The 18,662-nt window shown below is 40.4% G+C and overlaps 1 protein-coding gene across 2 annotated transcripts in view; it reads right to left on the minus strand.

Moving 5' to 3' along the window:
• The window catches only part of SLC26A5 (solute carrier family 26 member 5), a 36,564-nt gene extending 22,087 nt beyond the window's left edge, over positions 1 to 14,477 (minus strand). For both annotated transcript variants that reach the window (XM_061166339.1, XM_061166338.1), the window contains exons 1-6: positions 14,326 to 14,477; positions 11,780 to 11,919; positions 8,953 to 9,063; positions 7,702 to 7,868; positions 6,983 to 7,147; positions 1,260 to 1,412 (exon numbers count right to left, since the gene is read on the minus strand). In XM_061166339.1, coding sequence (XP_061022322.1) covers positions 1,260 to 1,412; positions 6,983 to 7,147; positions 7,702 to 7,868; positions 8,953 to 9,063; positions 11,780 to 11,919; positions 14,326 to 14,477 — 888 coding nt within the window. The remainder of the gene's footprint in view (positions 1 to 1,259; positions 1,413 to 6,982; positions 7,148 to 7,701; positions 7,869 to 8,952; positions 9,064 to 11,779; positions 11,920 to 14,325) is intronic.
• Positions 14,478 to 18,662: the final 4,185 nt, after the last annotated feature.

Raw genomic sequence — 18,662 nt, forward strand, 5'->3', positions numbered from 1 at the left:
TCTGGAAAGTGGACAGAGCTAGGAACCTCAGCCAGGAAAAACAGTCTTCATTATTTACTTCATGATTAGGGCTTGTCCTTCTCCTTTGCCATGCAAGGGAGCTGAGAACCTCCTGTTGTTCTCCAAGAGGAAACAGGAACTCTGTGTCAAACCCCAGTGATAGAACAAGTCTTGAGATGATGAGAAACAGTCCTATTTGGGTGTAGATGAGATGAAAGCAAGGAAGAGGATCAAAGGCACTGGCTTCCTTGTGAGCTATACCAGCCGGTAGGGTTTGGGGCTGGAACTTCTTGCTAAATTTGGATCAGATACCTATCCTTCTTATTTCTTCTCCTGTGGTTCCCCAACTATACACCGAAGTACCCCAGAGTCCCAGGGACAGCTCACCGGGTCTGTGAGACTTTCATGGGAAATAGGGACACCTGTCAGATACCATGCAAACTTCTAGTTTGAGTAGTTCACAGTTTCCACATTAGTTCTTACTATGTTGGTTTCAGTCATATCAAAGGTTTGCAAAGCTGGGCATTCAGTGGTCACTGTGATTTAGAAAACAAGTACTACACAAAAATCAAAGTGAACAGGAAATGACGGTAGTGGTGTCTGATTCCCAGGTTTGAGGGGTTGTGCAGTGTCCACAAGCCACACAAATTCATTAATAAATTGCTGTGGTTATTTAAGAATGTAATAACACTTTATTTCAATTTATATGCATTATTTTTACAAACAGTTCTTAAGTTGTTAGACATAAATATATATATATATATTTTTTTTTCTCATCCAAAGCAATAAAGACATAAATACATATTAAATTGTTTGGACTTGATTACTTAGTAAATGGAACTATTAGTTAGGTATTCCCTTTGACCTATAAGTGCCAGGAATTAACAAAGTTTGGGAATCTTTGTCTTTTGCTCTTTCCAAAATAGAAACAGCTTAATTTTTTCAAGTCATTAAAGTATTACATATTCATCATAAAACAATTAGACAATAAAAACTCTAAGAAAAATCTCCATAATTTCACTCAGATAATTTACATTCACATTTTTATGAATAGTCTTCATCGATATTTTAAAGGTCACCCATGCCTATGTTTTAATGCTTTTCTTCTTTTGTCACTGTATTTGTAAAAGTTCCCCTTGACAAACTCCAACTTTCTCTTAGAGGAACAGAGAGAAAAAAGGTCTAACTTCTCTCTCCCCGTCCCACTTCAAAACCATTCACAGAAACAGCTAGGTGAATGTGGCTGGAAGTCAACTTACCGCAAAGAACTCTAAAGGAATGGGTGCTGGCAATTTCTCTTTAAATCTCTCATTAAACTCCTTGCCACCCAACAGCAAACCAAAAACCATCAGCCCAACGCCTAGGGAACACACGTTGAGGTTTTTAACATTCTGCAACACAGCAACTGTACTCTGTAACACAGTGAACACTGGATGTTACATCAAGCAATAGCCCCTGAATAGACAGTCTAGTGCTCTAATGCACACTAGCCATCCCAGTAGTGGACATTTCCAGTTAACAGTTCTCAGGCTGAAATCTCTCTCTTTGCAGCTTTCACCACTAGGAGTCATTTTTACCCAGTTATACAACTTCGTAGTTGTAATACCTACCCAACAATCTTATTATTACAGTGTTCTTTGCTACACTAATGTCTCAATGTAGAATTGTAAAATTCAGAAAAGTCACTCTGAAGCTGAGTCCTGAGCATTAGGAAAGGACCATGGGTTATATCAGCATAATAATCTGAAAGCAAATATACAGAAAAGCTTTTAGGAACTGAAAGCGGGAGAAATCATTTTTAGCAGATGAAAGAGGAATCAGGTGAGCTTCGAAGGCAAGAGAGTAGCTGAAACTTAGAAGTCCAGGAAACTTAAGAGAAGAAAGCCACTTAATCGTCTCCTAAGGCTGCAGTCTCGGCACCCCATGTGCAGTCAGTACTCATCTGGACCCTGGGCAAGTAGATGACCGCCAAGACCAGGCTACAAACCTTTCCTATCAACGCCTAGAGCATTCTCTGGTGTGCATCTCTGTCCTATTTCCTTTGTGACAAGGCATTTTGAGAAATCTGAGTAAGAAGCATGTTATCAGCTATTATGGGAAATGAAGAATTTAGGTATTTAGGAACTATTCCCATAGTTGGAGGCGTCTCAAGTGGCTCAGTGGTAAAGAATTTGCCTGCCAATGCAGGAGATGCAGGAGCTGTGGGTTTGATCCCTGGCTCGGGAAGATCCCCTGGAGAAGGAAATGGCAATCCACTCCAGTATTCTAGCCTGGGAAATCCCATGGACAGAGGAGCCTGGTGGGCTACAGTCCATGGGGTCACGAAGAATTGGATATGACTGAGCATGCATGGACACCCACAGTTGGACTCTATTCTAATCAAAGAAACACTCAGTTTAATTGTCACTTCCTCAAAGCTACTTTCCTACATCCCTAACCTAGTCAGTCAGTTCAGTCTTTTAGTCATGTCCGACTCTGCGACCCCATGGACTGCAGCATGTCAGGCTTCCCTGTCCACCATCAACTCCCAGAGCTTGCTCAAACTCATGTCTATTGAGTCGTGATGCCATCCAACCATCTCATCCTCTGTTGTTCCCATCTCCTTCTGCCTTCAATCTTTCCCAGCATTGGGGTCTTTTCCAATGAGTCAGTTTTTCGCATCAGGTGGCCAAAATAATGAAGGTTCGGCTTCAGCATCAATCCTTCCAATGAATATTCAGGACTGATTTCCTTTAGGATGAACTGGTTGGATCTCCTTGCAGTTCAAGGGACTCTCAAGAGTCTTTTCCAACACTAGAGTTCAAAAGCATCAATTGTTCAGCACTCAGCTTTTTTTATAGTCCAACTCTCACATCCATACATAACTACTGGCAAAATCATAGCTTTGACTAGATAGACCTATGTTGGCAAAGTAATGTCTCTGCTTTTCAACATGCTGTCTAGGTTGGTCATAGCTTTTCTTCCAAGGAGTAAGCATCTTTTAATTTCATGGCTGCAGTCACCATCTGCAGTGATTTTGGAGCCCCCCAAAATAAAGTCTCTGACCATTTCCATTGTTTCCCCGTCTATCTGCCATGAAGAGATGGGCCAGGATGCCATGATTATTGTTTTTTGAGTGTTGAGATTTAAACTAGCATTTTCACTCTCCTCCTTCACTTTCATCAAGAGGCTCTTTAGTTCTTCTTTGTTTTCTGCCATAAGGGTGGTGTCATCTGCATATCTGAGGTTATTGATATTTCTTCTGGTAATCATGATTCCAGCTTGTGCTTCATCCAGCCCGACATTTTGCATGATGTACTCTGCATATAACTTAAATAAGCAGGGTGACAATATATAGCCTTGACATACTCCTTTCCCATTTTGGAATAAGTCTGTTGTTCCATGTCTGGTTCTAACTGTTGCTTCTTGACCTTCATACAGATTTCTCAAGAGGCAGGTAAGGTAGTCTGATATTCCCATCTCTTGAAGAATTTTCCACATTTTGTTGTGATCCACACAGTCAAAGGCTTTGGCATAGTCAATAAAGCAGAAGTAGATGTTTTTCTGTAATCTCTTGCTTTTTCTATCATCCAATGGATGCCTGCAATTTGATCTCTGGTTCCTCTGTCTTTTCTAAATCAAGCTTGAACATCTGAAAGTCCACGGTTCACATGCTGTTGAAGCGTCGCTTGGGGAATTTTCAGCATTACTTTGCTAGCATGTGAGATGAGTGCAATTGTGTGGTAGTTTGAACATTCTTTGGCATTGCCTTTCTTTGGGATTGGAATGAAAACTGACTTTTCCAGGCCTGTGGCCACTGCTGAGTTTTCCAAATTTGCTGGCATATTGAGTGCAGCACTTTCACAGCATCATCTTTTAGGATTTGAAATAGCTCAGCTGGAATTCCATCACCTCCACTAGCTTTGTTTGTAGTGGTGCTTCCTAAGGCCCACTTGATTTCGCACTCCAGCGATGCTTCCTAAGGCCCACTTGTCTGGCTCGAGGTGAGTGATCACACCATCATGGTTATTCGCGTCATGAAGATTTTTTTTGTAGAGTTCTTCTGTGTATTCTTGTCACCTCTTCTTAATATCTTCTGCTTCTGTTAGGTCCATACTGTTTCTGTCCTTTATTGTGCCCATCTTTGCATGAAATGTTCCTTTGGTATCTCTAATTTTCTTGAAGAGATCTCTAGTTTTTCCCATTATATTGTTTTCCTCTATTTCTTTGCATTGATCACTGAGGAAGGTTTTCTTATCTCTCCTTGCTATTCTTTGGAACTCTGCATTCAAATGGGTGTATCTTTCCTTTTCTCCTTTGCCTTTAGCTTCTCTTCTTTGCTCAGCTATTTGTAAGGCCTCGTCAGACAACCATTCTGCCTTTTTGCATTTCTTTTTCTTGGGGATGATCTTGATCCCTGTCTCCTGTACAATGTCATGAACCTCTGTCCATAGTTCTTCAGGCACTCTCTCAGATCTAATCCCTTGAATCTATTTGTCACTCCATCTGTATAATCATAAGGGATTTCATTTAGGTCATAACTGAATGGTCTAGTGGTTTTCCCTACTTTCTTCAATTTAAGTCTGAATTTTGCAGTGAGTTCATGATCCGAGTCACAGTCAGCTCCTGGTCTTGTTTTTGCTGACTGTATACAGCTTCTTCATCTTTGGTTGCAAAGAATATAATCAATCTGATTTCGGTACTGACCATCTGGTTGTAACTTTGGAGTTCTCACAGGAGAAGATGAGCATACGTTCTTCTGTGCTGCCATCTTATGTGTATGACATATAGATCCCTAATCTAAAGGTCTCCCTATTCAGTTTTCATATTTTCATAAAAATTTTCAATTTTAATAGCAGCCTGATTTTTCCTTCATAGCACTTAACACATTTATACTTAATTACACATATATGTGACTTGTTTTGGTTGCTAAGTCATGTCTGACCCTTTTGTGACCCCATGGACTGTAGCCTGCCAGATTCCTCTGTCCATGGAATTCTCCAGGCAGGAATACTGGAGTGGATTGTCATTTTCATCTCCAAGGGATCTTCCTGACTCAGGGATCAAACCTGCATTTCCTGCAATAGCAGGCGGATTCTTTACCACTGAGCCACCTGGGCAGCCCATATGTGATTAGTGGTTTACTATTTTGGTGACTGCAGCCATGAAATTAAAAGATGCTTACTCTTTGGAAGGAAAGTTATGACCAACCTAGTTAGCATATTAAAAAGCAGAGACATTACTTTGCCAACAAAGGTCCGTCTGGTCAAGGCTATGGTTTTTCCAGTGGTCATGTATGGATGTGAGAGTTGGACTGTGAAGAAAGCTGAGCGCCGATAAATGATGCTTTTGAACTGTGGTGTTGGAGAAGACTCTTGAGAGTCCCTTGGACTGCAAGGAGATCCAATCAGTCCATCCTAAAGAAGATCAGTCCTGGGTATTCATTGGAAGGACTGATGCTGAAGCTTAAACTCTAGTACTTTGGCCCCCTGATGCGAAGAGTTGACTCATTGGAAAAGACCCTGATGCTGGGAGGGATTGGGGGCAGGAGGAGAAGGGGGCGACAGAGGATGAGATGGCTGGATGGCATCACCGACTCGATGGGCATGAGTTTTAGTAAACTCCGGGAGTTTGTGATGGACAGGGAGGCCTGGTGTGCTGCGATTAAAGGGGTTGCAAAGAGTTGGACACGACTGAGCGACTGAACTGAACTGAACTGATTTGCCTTCCCATTGTACTGGGGACTTCCCTATAGCTCAGAAAGTAAACAATTTGCCTGCAGTGCAGGAGACCTGGGTTTGATCACTGGGTCAGGAAGATACCCTGGAGATGAAAAAGGCAATCCACTCCAGTATTCCTGCCTGGAGAATTCCATAGACAGAGGAGCCTGGCGGGCTACAGTCTATGAAGTCGCAAAGAGTCAGACACAACTAAGCAACTAATACATTTGTCTTCCCATTGACTCTGCCTAACACAGTGTGTGACACATGAATTCTTACAAAGGCCATATATAGGTCTTTCATTTCAAAAATATCTTTAGCAGCATTTCAGAAGTTTTGATCAGTAGCACTTCCACTGTCATGTGGTTCTAATTATTTCATAATTTTCTCTTTATCCATGGGCTACTTAGAAATATGTTTTTAGTTTCCAAATGTATGGGGGTTTTAAGCCATCTTTAGTTATCAATTGCTAATTAAATTGCACCATGTGAAACTGAATTTTTAGAAGTTGTGGTCAGCTGTACATGATCAGTTATTACCATTGTAATTTACAATGTAAATTACATTGTATTTACAATTTCATTGTAAATAATTTATATTTTCTCTGAGTTGGTGGAAGGGTCTATGTATATTATATTAGATTAAACTGGTTAGGTGCGTTAGTCAAATCCTTTATAGGCTTCCAATTTTCAGCTGCTTGAGCAAGCAGTTTTTGAGAGAGAGAGATGCTATCCCAGAATGACTTTAAATTGGCTTCCCTGGTGGTTCAGATGGTAAAGAACCTGCTTATAATGCAGGAGAACGTAAGAGACACAAGTTCAATCCTGGGTTGGGAAGATCCTCTGGAGCAGGATATGCCCACCTGCTCTGGTATTGTTGCCTGGAAAATTCCATGGGCAGAGGAGCCTAGCGGGCTACAGTCCATGGGGTTGCAGAGTCAGACATGAATGAGCTACTTTCACTTTCACGTTCCCAAAGAGAAGCTAATCTGATCTTATGAAAAAGTTGTTTCTGGAGCTAATTAGGCTAAAGGTGTAGCCACCAAATACAGACCTGACAAAAAATTCCTTGTGAGGTAGATAGTATTACATGTTAATGAAATGAAACTTTAAGGTTTAATTCCCCTTGTAATGCTCTTCTCAGAAAAGCCTTAGAATGCCTAAATCTTCTCCATTCTACTGAAATTCTTAGAAATAAGCACAGTGAGTCTTCAGATACAGGAGAGAAGGAGGGAAAATAAAGAAGGGAAACAGTACTAGTAAGTGGGGAAGTTGCTTACTTACATACACCACTGAAAAGATCCCACTGTGCCGCTTTGTTTTAACTCCAAACAGGTATTTTAACATGGAGGTGAAGACATGCACGGCTGCAGCGGTGGTAAACCCACGGACCAGGGGCTCCGTGAGGTATATGGCCACAAATCCAAATCTACAGACACCTAGGCAAAACTATTTGTTTTTTTTTAAATGACAAAGAGACAAATAAATCACATGATAGATCAGGAAGCTAAATCCAACAGAAAACATCCCAAAGTTTTTTCTGGACCACTTTCTAACACTACAAATTTGTATCTACAGCAGGTAAGTAGCTAACAAATCAGTCAGTGGTTATTCAGAAAACAATGGCATTTGGAGGGGCCTGGAGCCCCCCAAAGCACTGGGCACCCTTTCTATTCTCCCTGTACCTCAGAACTGGGGGCACACTTACTCATGTCGTTGCTTGCTCCTTCCAGGCAGATAAGAAATGCCTTTTCCCATTACCAACTGACCCGACTTCAAGCTAGTCTTGCTTTTAGAACCTCTAACGTACCCAACTGAAGCTAGCTAGTTCCTACTCAATATCAATTTAAGTAAAGCATGCAGTGGGACTGGCATTCCTGGGCTACAAACCCCAAGCTCTGAAGTTTTGCTGGCTGACTCTGCCCATGACCAGCCAGGAGTGCTCAAAAGATATTTATTAAAATGAGCAAATGAGAGCTTATTTCCACATCTGTGAGTCTTACCTGAATGATTCCTGAAAGTAAGGTCACAGACATGGCGACCTTCACTCTCAAGGCATCTCTCGCCTCTGTACCGTTGGTCGCATTTACCCCTCCTGGAATGACTATATCATCTGGTACTAATCGAACAGCCACACCGCCTATCATCAGGCTAATAACTGCAAACGGACCTGAAATAATGAAGTATTAACAAGAGAAGTAAGTTTCATATCTAATGTGATTGTTGCCAGTATCCCAGGAGAGACAGGTGAGGTCAATAAATCCTCACTGAAATAACACTGCACAGTGACAGAATCTTCCATTCCATACACTCTTCTAGAACTTTGACATTTGCCCATGAAGAGGTGGCCTAATTTCTCTCTCCTTGAATCTGGGTGAACTTGTGGCACGCTAGTAACCAAAAGAATGCAGCAGAAGTGATACTGTGTGACCTGTGAGGCTACGTAACAAAAGCGGATATGGCTTCTGCCTGAGAGCTGTACTGCTTGATTGTGCTTCAGCCTTGTGTATGAGAAAGCCCCAGAAAGGACCCCACGGAGAGAGGGTGGGGGGAGAGGTACGAGGATAGGGCGAGGGACAGGGAGACCCGCCTCCTGCAGCTGCTCTGGCTCAGCTCCCACCTGACTCTCAACTGCTCGAGAGATGCTAAGCCAAAACCGTCCAGTTGAGCCCTTCCCAAATCCTGACCCACAGAAACTATGAGAGATAATCAAATAATTGTTTTTAGCTGATAAATTTTGGGTGTGTTTGTTACCCAGCAATGAACATCTGAGACTTGTGTGTGTGTGTGTTGGCTGGTAGCACCCTCAGGCAGCACCAATACTATTATGAAACCCATATAAACCTGATCCTAAATACACTAAAAATAAACCATGTACAATTCAGGGTCTAAAATAAGATGCAAATGCAATGTATGCATAGCAATAGGAACTTGAAGTACCATTAATAAAATAAATAAAAAGAAAACACAGATGCAAGCAAATTGTATTATGAACTGAAGTACTTACATCACAGATTTCAACAACTACTCTTTTTAGTCAAGAAAACTGTCTTTTTCTATTATGTCCATATTACAAGAAGGCTATTAATTCTAGAAATCTTGAGAGAGAGTGTATCTTTTAAAAGCACCTATTGGGCATACAGTAACAAATGTTTGATGTCCTAATAACAAACATGCTATTTCTTCGGCACATTGCAAAGCTGGGAAATCCAAAAGGAAAGGTAGTAAAACATCAACTATAAGGTTTAGTTTACCTATGGATATGTGTCTGGAGGTTCCAAAAAAACAATACATGATAACGGGGTAAAATGAAGAGTATAGGCCAAACACTGGCGGCACTGCTGCCAACATCGCAAAGGCTAGACCTGTGGGATTAAGACCAAACAGAAATGGGGAGATCATCAGAAAACAGCGGGCTCTGTGTATTTTTCTCTTGGTTCTTTATCTATGACGAACAAATGAAAACCTTGTTAATTTAAGCTGATGTGTCTTAACATGCCCACACTTCTGTCCCACTTCTACACAGAATCTTGTATTTGCGCTCAGAGAATCCAGGCTGAGATAGTTTTCCTTGTCATTCCCTCTTCACCAGGAGTAGATTTTTTCTGCTTTAATCTTTCCCAAATTAGATATGGGCAGAAAGTCTTACTTGACTGGCACAGCTGTAATCTGCTGTTAATTCCCAAATGCTGGCTGCTTCTCCAGTGGGGTGCTTTGAGGGTTCTCTGGAGACCCCTTTTCAATGAGGAACTCCCAGTGTAGCATTCCCTGGCAGATGTAACACCCCTCCCCCTGATCTTGGCCCCTTCCAGGTTCCAGGTCTTACACCTCTTCCAGGTTCTTTCTGCTGGCAGCTACTTATGCCGTAGGAAGTCTTCTTGGGCAGGTTACTTTCAAACGAGCCAAGCCTGGTTACCTCCCAAAGCACCCCGTAATGCTTTACCCCCAGGAAACTTTGCAGGTGCAGGCCACATTCTGCTGTTCTAGGTGGTTCACACCATTCCACCTGTAGATTTACTTTTCCTGCAATAGTGCCCACAAACTTCAAGGGACACACATCCAGTGCTCCAAGTGGTTCTGTTGCAGTCCTTCTTTCCTTCTTTGACTTTAGGTGGAGGGTAAATGAATAAGGCTTTTTCACCTTTCTCTAGAAAATTCTCATTCCTAATGTAATGTCAGTCTCCTTGTCCCTCACATGCCCAGCTTCCTCATTCTCCCCCAAATCAATCCAACAGCCAGTCCTGCTGATTTTACCATATAATACAGCATGTATGTTTCCAATTCTTTCCATTTTTACAGCTACCATCCTGTATCTAGATGGAAGAAGGTCCAAAAACAGTTGCAGAATGGCATTTCAGTGAAAACACAACTATGCAAAATCCTGGAATTTCTCTGAAGCATTTGTTTACGTGTGCTCACTGCAGCCATTTCCTGAAGCTCTGTCAGTCCAACTTGACTGAATGCCAGTCTAGATCCTATATCCCACTTCAGATGCTGAGTTTACGTTTCCTCCTTCCCCCACACTCACCTCTGCCTTTAAATATGTCCCTTTCTCTGTCCTCTGGTGTTAAAATGGTTATGGAGAATGGTCCTAAACCTGATTTTAAGCTTTGTTTAACAGATTTAATAGATTCAACAACTCAGTTGCTTGGCAAATTGAAAATCCAACTAATTGATCACTGGGGAAATTTTTTTTTTTTTAATTTATCATTTGGTAATTATTTTTCAGGAAACTGGAGAGGGAATAGTTTTTTCGGCCAGCTAACCTAGAGGCTCGTCAAGCCATTATCACCTTTTGATTACACTGAGTCACTGTTGCCTCTAACTGGTTTCCCTACATTCATTCTGGTGCCACTCCCATCAACCAAGTCCCTTCCCCACACAACAGTCCCAGAGATCTCTTAGCAAAAAAAAAAAATAATAATAAAAAAACAAACAACCCAAGGGGAAAGCAAGCTGACAAGCTTTCACTGGACTCAGAATGGAATCCAAAGGGGCCTATCGAGGCTGTGCAGACCTGCTGCCCACCACCTGGCCGGCCACTGGCCCCTCACTCCCCACACTCCGGGCACACTGCCTTTCTCAGAATACTTCTAACACCCAATTCTTTTCCTGCTAACTGCTTTCACACATGCTGTTGCTTCTTCTTGAAATGTATCTCTTCTCATTCTTTATCTGCCTCCTACTCATCCTTCAGGTCTCAGCTCGGTCTCACCTTTTTTTTTCCCCCATGTGGAAGTATGAAGTATTAATTTTAGATGTCAGACAAGAACAGAGCTAAATAATCCAATTTTATTGCAGCACCGTAAAAAACATCCCTTTACCACAGTATAAGATTAAATGCATATGCACAAGGGTACATGTGGCTGCTGCCCTGCCAAGTACTTCCAGTCCCTGCTCAGGTCCTATTGCAATCCTGGTCAATCTCACTTTCTTAATGGGGTTCTATGACTTACCTACTTAAATTAGGTCCCCATATTATTATCATGTCAGAGTGCCCTGTATCTTCTTTCATAGTGTTTACCATCATTTGTACTTAAACTTTTATGTGTATTTTTATTTATTTCATGCTTCTCTCCCTAACTGGATAGTTAGTTCTGTGAAGACAGGGAGGGCCAGGTTACACACATGTGAACAGATGAATAAATCAGTGAGCATTTTCTTAAATTCTTGTATCTCTATAAAATCATACAACTGCAGAGGAATTCAGTATATCATAGTACCTTATAATTAGATATTGAATTAGTCAAGAACCTTTTTTTTTAAATGGAGTATAGTTGATTCAAGGACAGCCCCTAATGACATGTTCATGGAATTAGAAATTAACTTAGCCAAGGAAAGGCACTGCTCCACCAGTTCCTAAATGTATTGATCTGTAAACGTATCACCATATTCTGCAACTGAAAGATCTGGGGCTTTTAAAGGGTAAAATGTTTCTGAAGAATTACTCTAGATAGCAAAAGGTGCTAGAACAATGTGATAAAAATTATAAATTTAAAATCATGATGAAATTAAACAGAAAAAAGTTAACACAATTGTTTGAGATGGTATCAGAGGAAGAAAAAAAAATATTCTACTGACCTTGAGGAAGCTGCAGCACCCCTGTGCTTATGCCTGAGACCAAGTCACCTAACACATACTCCTTGAATTTGTATGCAGGCAACCACTTGGTTATGGGGAGGAACATGTAAATGATATTTCGTATTTTCTTAGGAGTACATCTGGAAAGACAAAGAAATAGATAAATGAGAACCATTTCTGTAGAATTCACATCAAGGCATTTTCCCTTCCTTATATTCTGGAACAAAAAGGAAAAATTCAAACTGGTGATGAGGGTGAGTTTTCTACTCTGCAGAAGTCAGAGACAACAGCTGCTTATTATTTTTTTAGAAAATAGGAACATCTGAATTGGCTCCACTCTAATGCTCCACAACTGACCATGAAAAATAAGAAAAAGTTAGCTTCAAAATACTTGAGATACCGCAGAAGCCATTATTTCACTAGGTGAAATCCTGAATGTGCTTTCTGTGTTGATGTAAAGTATGGGAAGTGCTTCCCGCTTGAGTTAACTTTTGGTTGTGGAACCACTGACCAGCACCTACCCACTTAGTTTTCCCTTTTCTTTTTTTTTCAAAAGCATTTTTATTTTGTATTGGGGTATAACTGATTAACAATGTGGTGACAGTTTCTGGTGAACAGCGAAGAGACTCAGCCATACAACTATATGTGAGTTTTCCCTTATAAAATGAAAGGAATTCACACAGGTATTATGAGCTTTATAAACATGTGTTCCATGCTTTAGGGTTTTTGATTAGGTAAACTCAAAATACCATCTGTCGCTGTAGCTGAGTCTATGTCTGGCTGTCTTGGTTAGGTGGAAAACCATGGTAATAAAACCAAGGCACTGTATTTAATCCTTGGATGTTTTAATTAACTTTGACACAGAGACTATATTCTGGGCTTTGGCCAGTCCTCTTGCTGGTCGATGCCTAGAAGAGTATAAACAGATGAGTTCCATTACCATTGTGACAGTCTCAAGTCCTCTTGGTGACGAGGAAGCAATTTATTCCATTTAAAAGGATAATGCATTACTGTGAAGAGTAAGTCGCTCAGTCTTGTCTGACTCTTTGGGACCCCATGGACTGGAGCTCACCAGGCTCCTCTGTCCATGGGATTCTCCAGGCATGAACACTGGAGTGGGTTGCCATGCACTTCTCCAGGGGATCTTCCCTACCCAGGGATCGAACCCGAGTCTATTGCATCTCCTGCATGGGCAGGTGGGTTCTTTACCACTAGTGCCACCTACGAAGCCCATGCATGGTATTTTATATAGTGTCTTTAGTGATTAAAAGTACTTGGTAATTAGATGTAGAAAGATATTGGAAGCAAAAATGTAAGGCAGCTATGACAAGAGCAATGAATCTGAGTAAAACAAACTAGATTTGATAGCAGTCTCCCTGTTTCGAAAACTGAGATATTAATAATAGCTACATTTATGTACTGCTTTCCATGTGCCTTGCACTGTGCATAAGTTAACAGATTTTAACCCCAGTAACCCAATGATGTAAACAGTATTACTATTCCCATTTTTCAGAGGAGGAAACCAGTGCACAGATGACAGGTGGTTGGGATTAGGATTAAAACTCAGATAGTCTTGACTCCAGTATTAATAATAGCTACATTTATGTACTGCTTTCCACGTGCCTTGCACTGTGCATAAGTTAACAGATTTTAACCCCAGTAACCCAATGATGTAAACAGTATTACTATTCCCATTTTTCAGAGGAGGAAACCAGTGCACAGATGACAGGTGGTTGGGATTAGGATTAAAACTCAGATAGTCTTGACTCCAGTGTATGTATTTCTAACCTCTCATGATGTCATATCTAGAGCACAGGGTCACTGTGAAGCTTAAATGAACACAGCACAGGAGCTGTGGTCTCAATGGCTCAGGAGGCAGCAATCAGATAGTTTGCACAATGAGGTGTGCAATCAGGCACCAAGGTATTATCAACCCCAGGCCTGCCACATTACTGTATCTGTGTTTTCAAAATGAAGAGACACAAGACACTGAATGTCTTTGATAGCTTCAGGTGGGGACTTCCATTCATAGATTCAAGGTGCTGGCACATAGAGTAGAAGCAGGAAAAAGACTAGAGTGGTTGGAACATTCCTGAAATGGAAGAGGGGGGTATTTTTTTCACTAGGGGGAAGGATCAAGCCATTTTATTGACGGGCTTTGGAGGAGAGTTGACAGGTTAGGAAGACAATGAGATCCTAGGTCCTTCTCCTGGCTGAGATCTCCCCAGCTTCACAGTCACTGAAAGCAGTGGATATTTTAAAGGTGTGTGGAGAACTGAAAAGTGGATTGTTTATATAAACCTTTATATGACATAAGGCATAGTCGGAATTTCATATGGTGAAGTGCATAATAAAGCTTGTGTTCCATCAAGTATCTACACTGAATGTAGACGTGGACATCTGAATGAACCATGTGGACATCTCTGCAAATCATGAGTGCTCATCATTTGTTTTTTCCTCCACATCACAGATTCTCTTTGTGCATCTGACCTTGCTTCTCTCGTAACTGAATGACAGAATAAAGGAAACAGGCTGAAAGAACATACGTGAATGCCTGTTTCAGCTTATCCCCGATGGAATCCGAAACCTTGTCCTTCTTGTGCAATCTTTCTTGGAGGACCGGATGACTAAAGATAGGTCTTTCCACATAGTACCGCTGGGTAGCTCCAAGGATTTCATTTTCTTCAGCATGATCCATAGTACTCTGAAATTATTCATCAACAGCAGGAGACAAGCATTTCCTGAGTGTCACTAAGGGAGGAAATAAAAACTCTATTTCAGATGCCAAAATCTTACGGACGATTGTTTCCTACCATCTCTCCCTGGCAGTGTTATTTTAAGTTCTCTAATGACTTTTTCATCTGTGAATACCCAGAGCACCAAACCTAGTGATCTGGACAGAGAAGGCACCAATAAATGAAAGGAAAATTAAGGTCACTAAAAAGCACATGACATTTCTTCCCAGGGCAATTAGTGGGTAATGTGTATACTTTAAACAAAGGATTGTATTAAATTCAGTGGACAAATATCGCAGCAATTGGCTCTAAGTCAATATTAAGGAAACAGTGAATTAGGCTGACTCTAACAATTTACATGTCAAAGAAACTGAAAAAGGAGTAAGAGCAGTCCTTAAACTCACTCCAAGTTTCCTGAAGGTACATTAGCCTCCTTCCCAATTCTGTACTCACGTATGGTTACTCCTTACATTATTCTGTGGTTCAGAGTTGAGGCTTATATGTGTAAGACTATTAGGATGACTGATATTTCTATATCTACATCTATCTACCTACCTATCTACATAATGAATACTACTCTTATGAGTAAAAGAAATGTTTAAGGAATAAAAACCCAATATGCTTCTTCTGCATAGAGGAATATGTTAATTGCAGCTTTTTGACAGTGAAAAATCAGAAAAAACCTAAATGTCTACATAAATTTTTGTATAGTCATAAATTGAACACTACACAGTAATTTTAATAAATGAACTAAATCTATACATGTCATCATCATAAACCTCAAAAACATAATTTTCAGTAAAAGTGTAAGGCACAGATGGGTACTTCAAGAATGCAATTACTTAAAGTTTAAAAAACTTACAAAGCAATGATGTATTTTATGTGCACACATATATGTAGTAAATGTATAAAAGAATGCATGACAATGATAAACACTAAGATTGGGATGGTGTCACTTCTGGAGAGAAGGGGAACAGACAAGGAGCTTCAACTGACAGTATCTGCAATGTTTAGTTTGTAAAAAAGAACTGGCACAAATAGAGCAAAATGTTAAGATCTGACGAAGTTATGTGGTAAATAAACTAGTGGTTGTGGTTGGTACATGATTCTTTGCAGTTGTAAATTTGAAAGATGTGTTTTATAATAAAAAATAAGTACACAACAACTAAAGCCATGGGTCCCAACTGAAGGAAGTTAAGGGCAGAGGAGTTAGGGGTTATGCTTATGCTTATAAGCGACATGCTTATGCCTAGTCGCTTCAGTTATGTTTGACTCTTTGTGACCCGAGCCCACCAGGCTCCTCTGTCCATGGGATTTCCCAGGCAAGAATACTGCAGTGGGTTGACACATCCCTCCCCAGGGGTTAGCATGAGTTAATGGTTAGGGGCCAGTGTGGTAACTGCAGGTGGGTGCTGGATTACTGATGCTGATCAACGCAATTTGCTCATGATGAAAAGTTCAATATTCATCAAACTGAAATTACACTCAAATTTAAATAATTTTTGTGTGACCAACCAGAAAACATCACACGAAACAAAAGCCTAGGTCCAAGGAGGTTGAACATTTAAAAGTCTAGAATAAAAAGGAATTCTAGCAGCAAATGCAACCAAGTATCAGTACTGATGATATGAAAAGATAAGCCTGAAGAAAGAGGATTCTGCAGCACAATCTGATTAAGACTGTATGTCTTTTATTTTAGAGTTAGCAAGACTGGCTTCTCATCTAACTTTTTATTTATTATTCCAGGAACTCATCATAATACACAAGAATGGCTGGGCTGAGGTATGTGGGTGGGTTAATAGACAGCAACACTGCCACCCTGCCTCCCTTCTGACCCCAACTCCTCCAGAACACCATGCAACGGCACCATAGAACCATCTGCAATTCAGGCAACCTACCAAGCTGCTTCCAGCCTCTGTGCTTCTGCCCAGAATTCCACTCACTCCAAGGAATGCTGTTTCGTTTCCCTCACTCTCCTTCCATTTTTCCTACATCCTAATCATCTTTCAAAAGCTAGGTTTTGTTCTTTGCTTTCTTAAGTCCCTGCTCACCTCTAATCTCCCATGAGGTCAGTCTCTACTCACTGTTTTGTATAATATCCTATCTCTCCCAACTATATAATTATTGGTTTCCTCTTCTAGACTGTAAATCCCTTGAGACAATACCCTGATTTCCCAGGACCCAGCTCAGTCCTTGTCTCACTGATGAACACACAGAGTCTTTGGATTAGTGCATTATGATTATTGATAGTGTATGTCATGCTTCCTCTCTGTACTTCACATTATAGAAGACTAAGATTACTCTGACATTATTATTTAATTATTTTTCTGGAGACCTCTTCCTTGATCGTCTTCTAGCCTGTCATGGAAAGATAACTTCTTCCTTCACATAGTCAAAGAGAAAAAGACCAGGTAGATCTGAGAGAGGTCTCATAATCATTGTGGTGAGAGGGCAGGTTTGGTCACTACTGCACTTTATGATAACACATCCCAATTCATTGCAATTCATCCCATTGACAACTGGGCTCGATGGGATGAATTGCAATGAATTGGGATGTGTTATCGTAAAGTGCAGTAGTGACCAAACCTGCCCTCCCACCACAATGTTCTGGACAAGGTTTTAAAGGATTGGTGTCTGGCCTCACTCTGAGCCTCCTGAATTAGGGTCCCATAGGTGGGGTCTGGACAGTGAGCATTTACTTCACATGGGTGCCGGCATGCATCCCTGTACCTGAGTACAGCAAACTGCTTTGACGCTTTCAGTGCAACACAATAGGTCATGTTAAAGTGTAGCAGAAGAAATAAAACATTTCTAAAATATCAGACATCCTTATTTTTATTCTCAGAAGTCCTTTGGCTCCCCCCAACAGAAATTCCTCATTTATACCTATTACTATGAAGGTCATTTATCATTCCCTCATTTCTCTTCCTCCTAGAACCTCAAAATTCTTTCTACCTCATTAAGCATGGACAGAGGAGCCTGGCGGGCTACAGTCCATGGGATTGCATAGAGTCGGATCCAACTGAGCATGTATGCAGGTTCAGGTTCATTAAGCAGGGCAATTATGTGCATGTTTTAAATGTCCCCAGAAAGATTCAAAACATCTTTTGAATCTGGCTTTCAATTCTCCCTAAAACTGGAATCTCCTCAGGTGCTTTTTAAAAACTTCAATGCTTGGGCTCTACACCAGACCAATTAGCACATAGCCTCCCAGCAGAGCCTCTGGGAGGTGGGACCCAGGCATCTTTTTTAGAGCATCCTAAGATGAATCTAATGAGCAGATAAAGGTAAGAATCACTGGTTTATAACCTAAGAGAGATATGCATATGAAAAAGACATCAGAAAATCACAAAGAAATATTTGAAAACAAACCCAATTATAAGCTTTTAGGGAATTAATAATGAATCAGTGACATGATTAAAGACAGATGAGATTTTTTTAAAGTAAACTTTATAAAATGACACATGTGCTGTAATTCAACATAACATTATATATATATATGTATATATATATACATATATATATATATATACACTATGATATAATATACTTACTGAAAAATATATGAAGTAAGTTTTGAAGAGGAATGTGAAATATAAGATGATTTGGCAGTAAACAATGTTTCTTTGCATTTGCCATTTTCGTTCTGGGCACTGGTTCTCAGCCCTGGATGCACACTGGAATCATCTGACTCTACTGTCAGCGATTCTGATTTAGTTGGTCTAAGAGACAGGCAAGGATTGAGATTTAAAAGCTCCCCAGGTGATTCTTAATGCACAGTTAAGGTTCAAAACCACTGACTTAGGGGATGGCAATATACACACTCACACCTACCTATCAAACCAAACAAAAAGAAGGAAACTGAATAGGGTATAAATTGTGTGCAATGCATCATATTACAATCTTTGCTTACGTGTATCTTTGAAATATTTAATAAAAACTTACAAAGGAGAGAATTATCAAGCTTGGGTTTCTACAGAAAAGTCTTATTTCTATTCTATATTCTCACAGCAAAAGGGAATTGTGTGTAGGTGGGCAGGGCAAATGCTACACTTTATGAAAATGCTAAAGAAAACTGAAATCTTAGTTATTACAAACATTCCATTCAAGTTTTAAATTAAGAGCAAATATTAAAAGAATTTAGACCC

This window comes from Dama dama, chromosome 18 (genome assembly GCF_033118175.1).
Source record: "Dama dama isolate Ldn47 chromosome 18, ASM3311817v1, whole genome shotgun sequence".
Taxonomy (NCBI): Eukaryota; Metazoa; Chordata; class Mammalia; order Artiodactyla; family Cervidae; genus Dama; species Dama dama.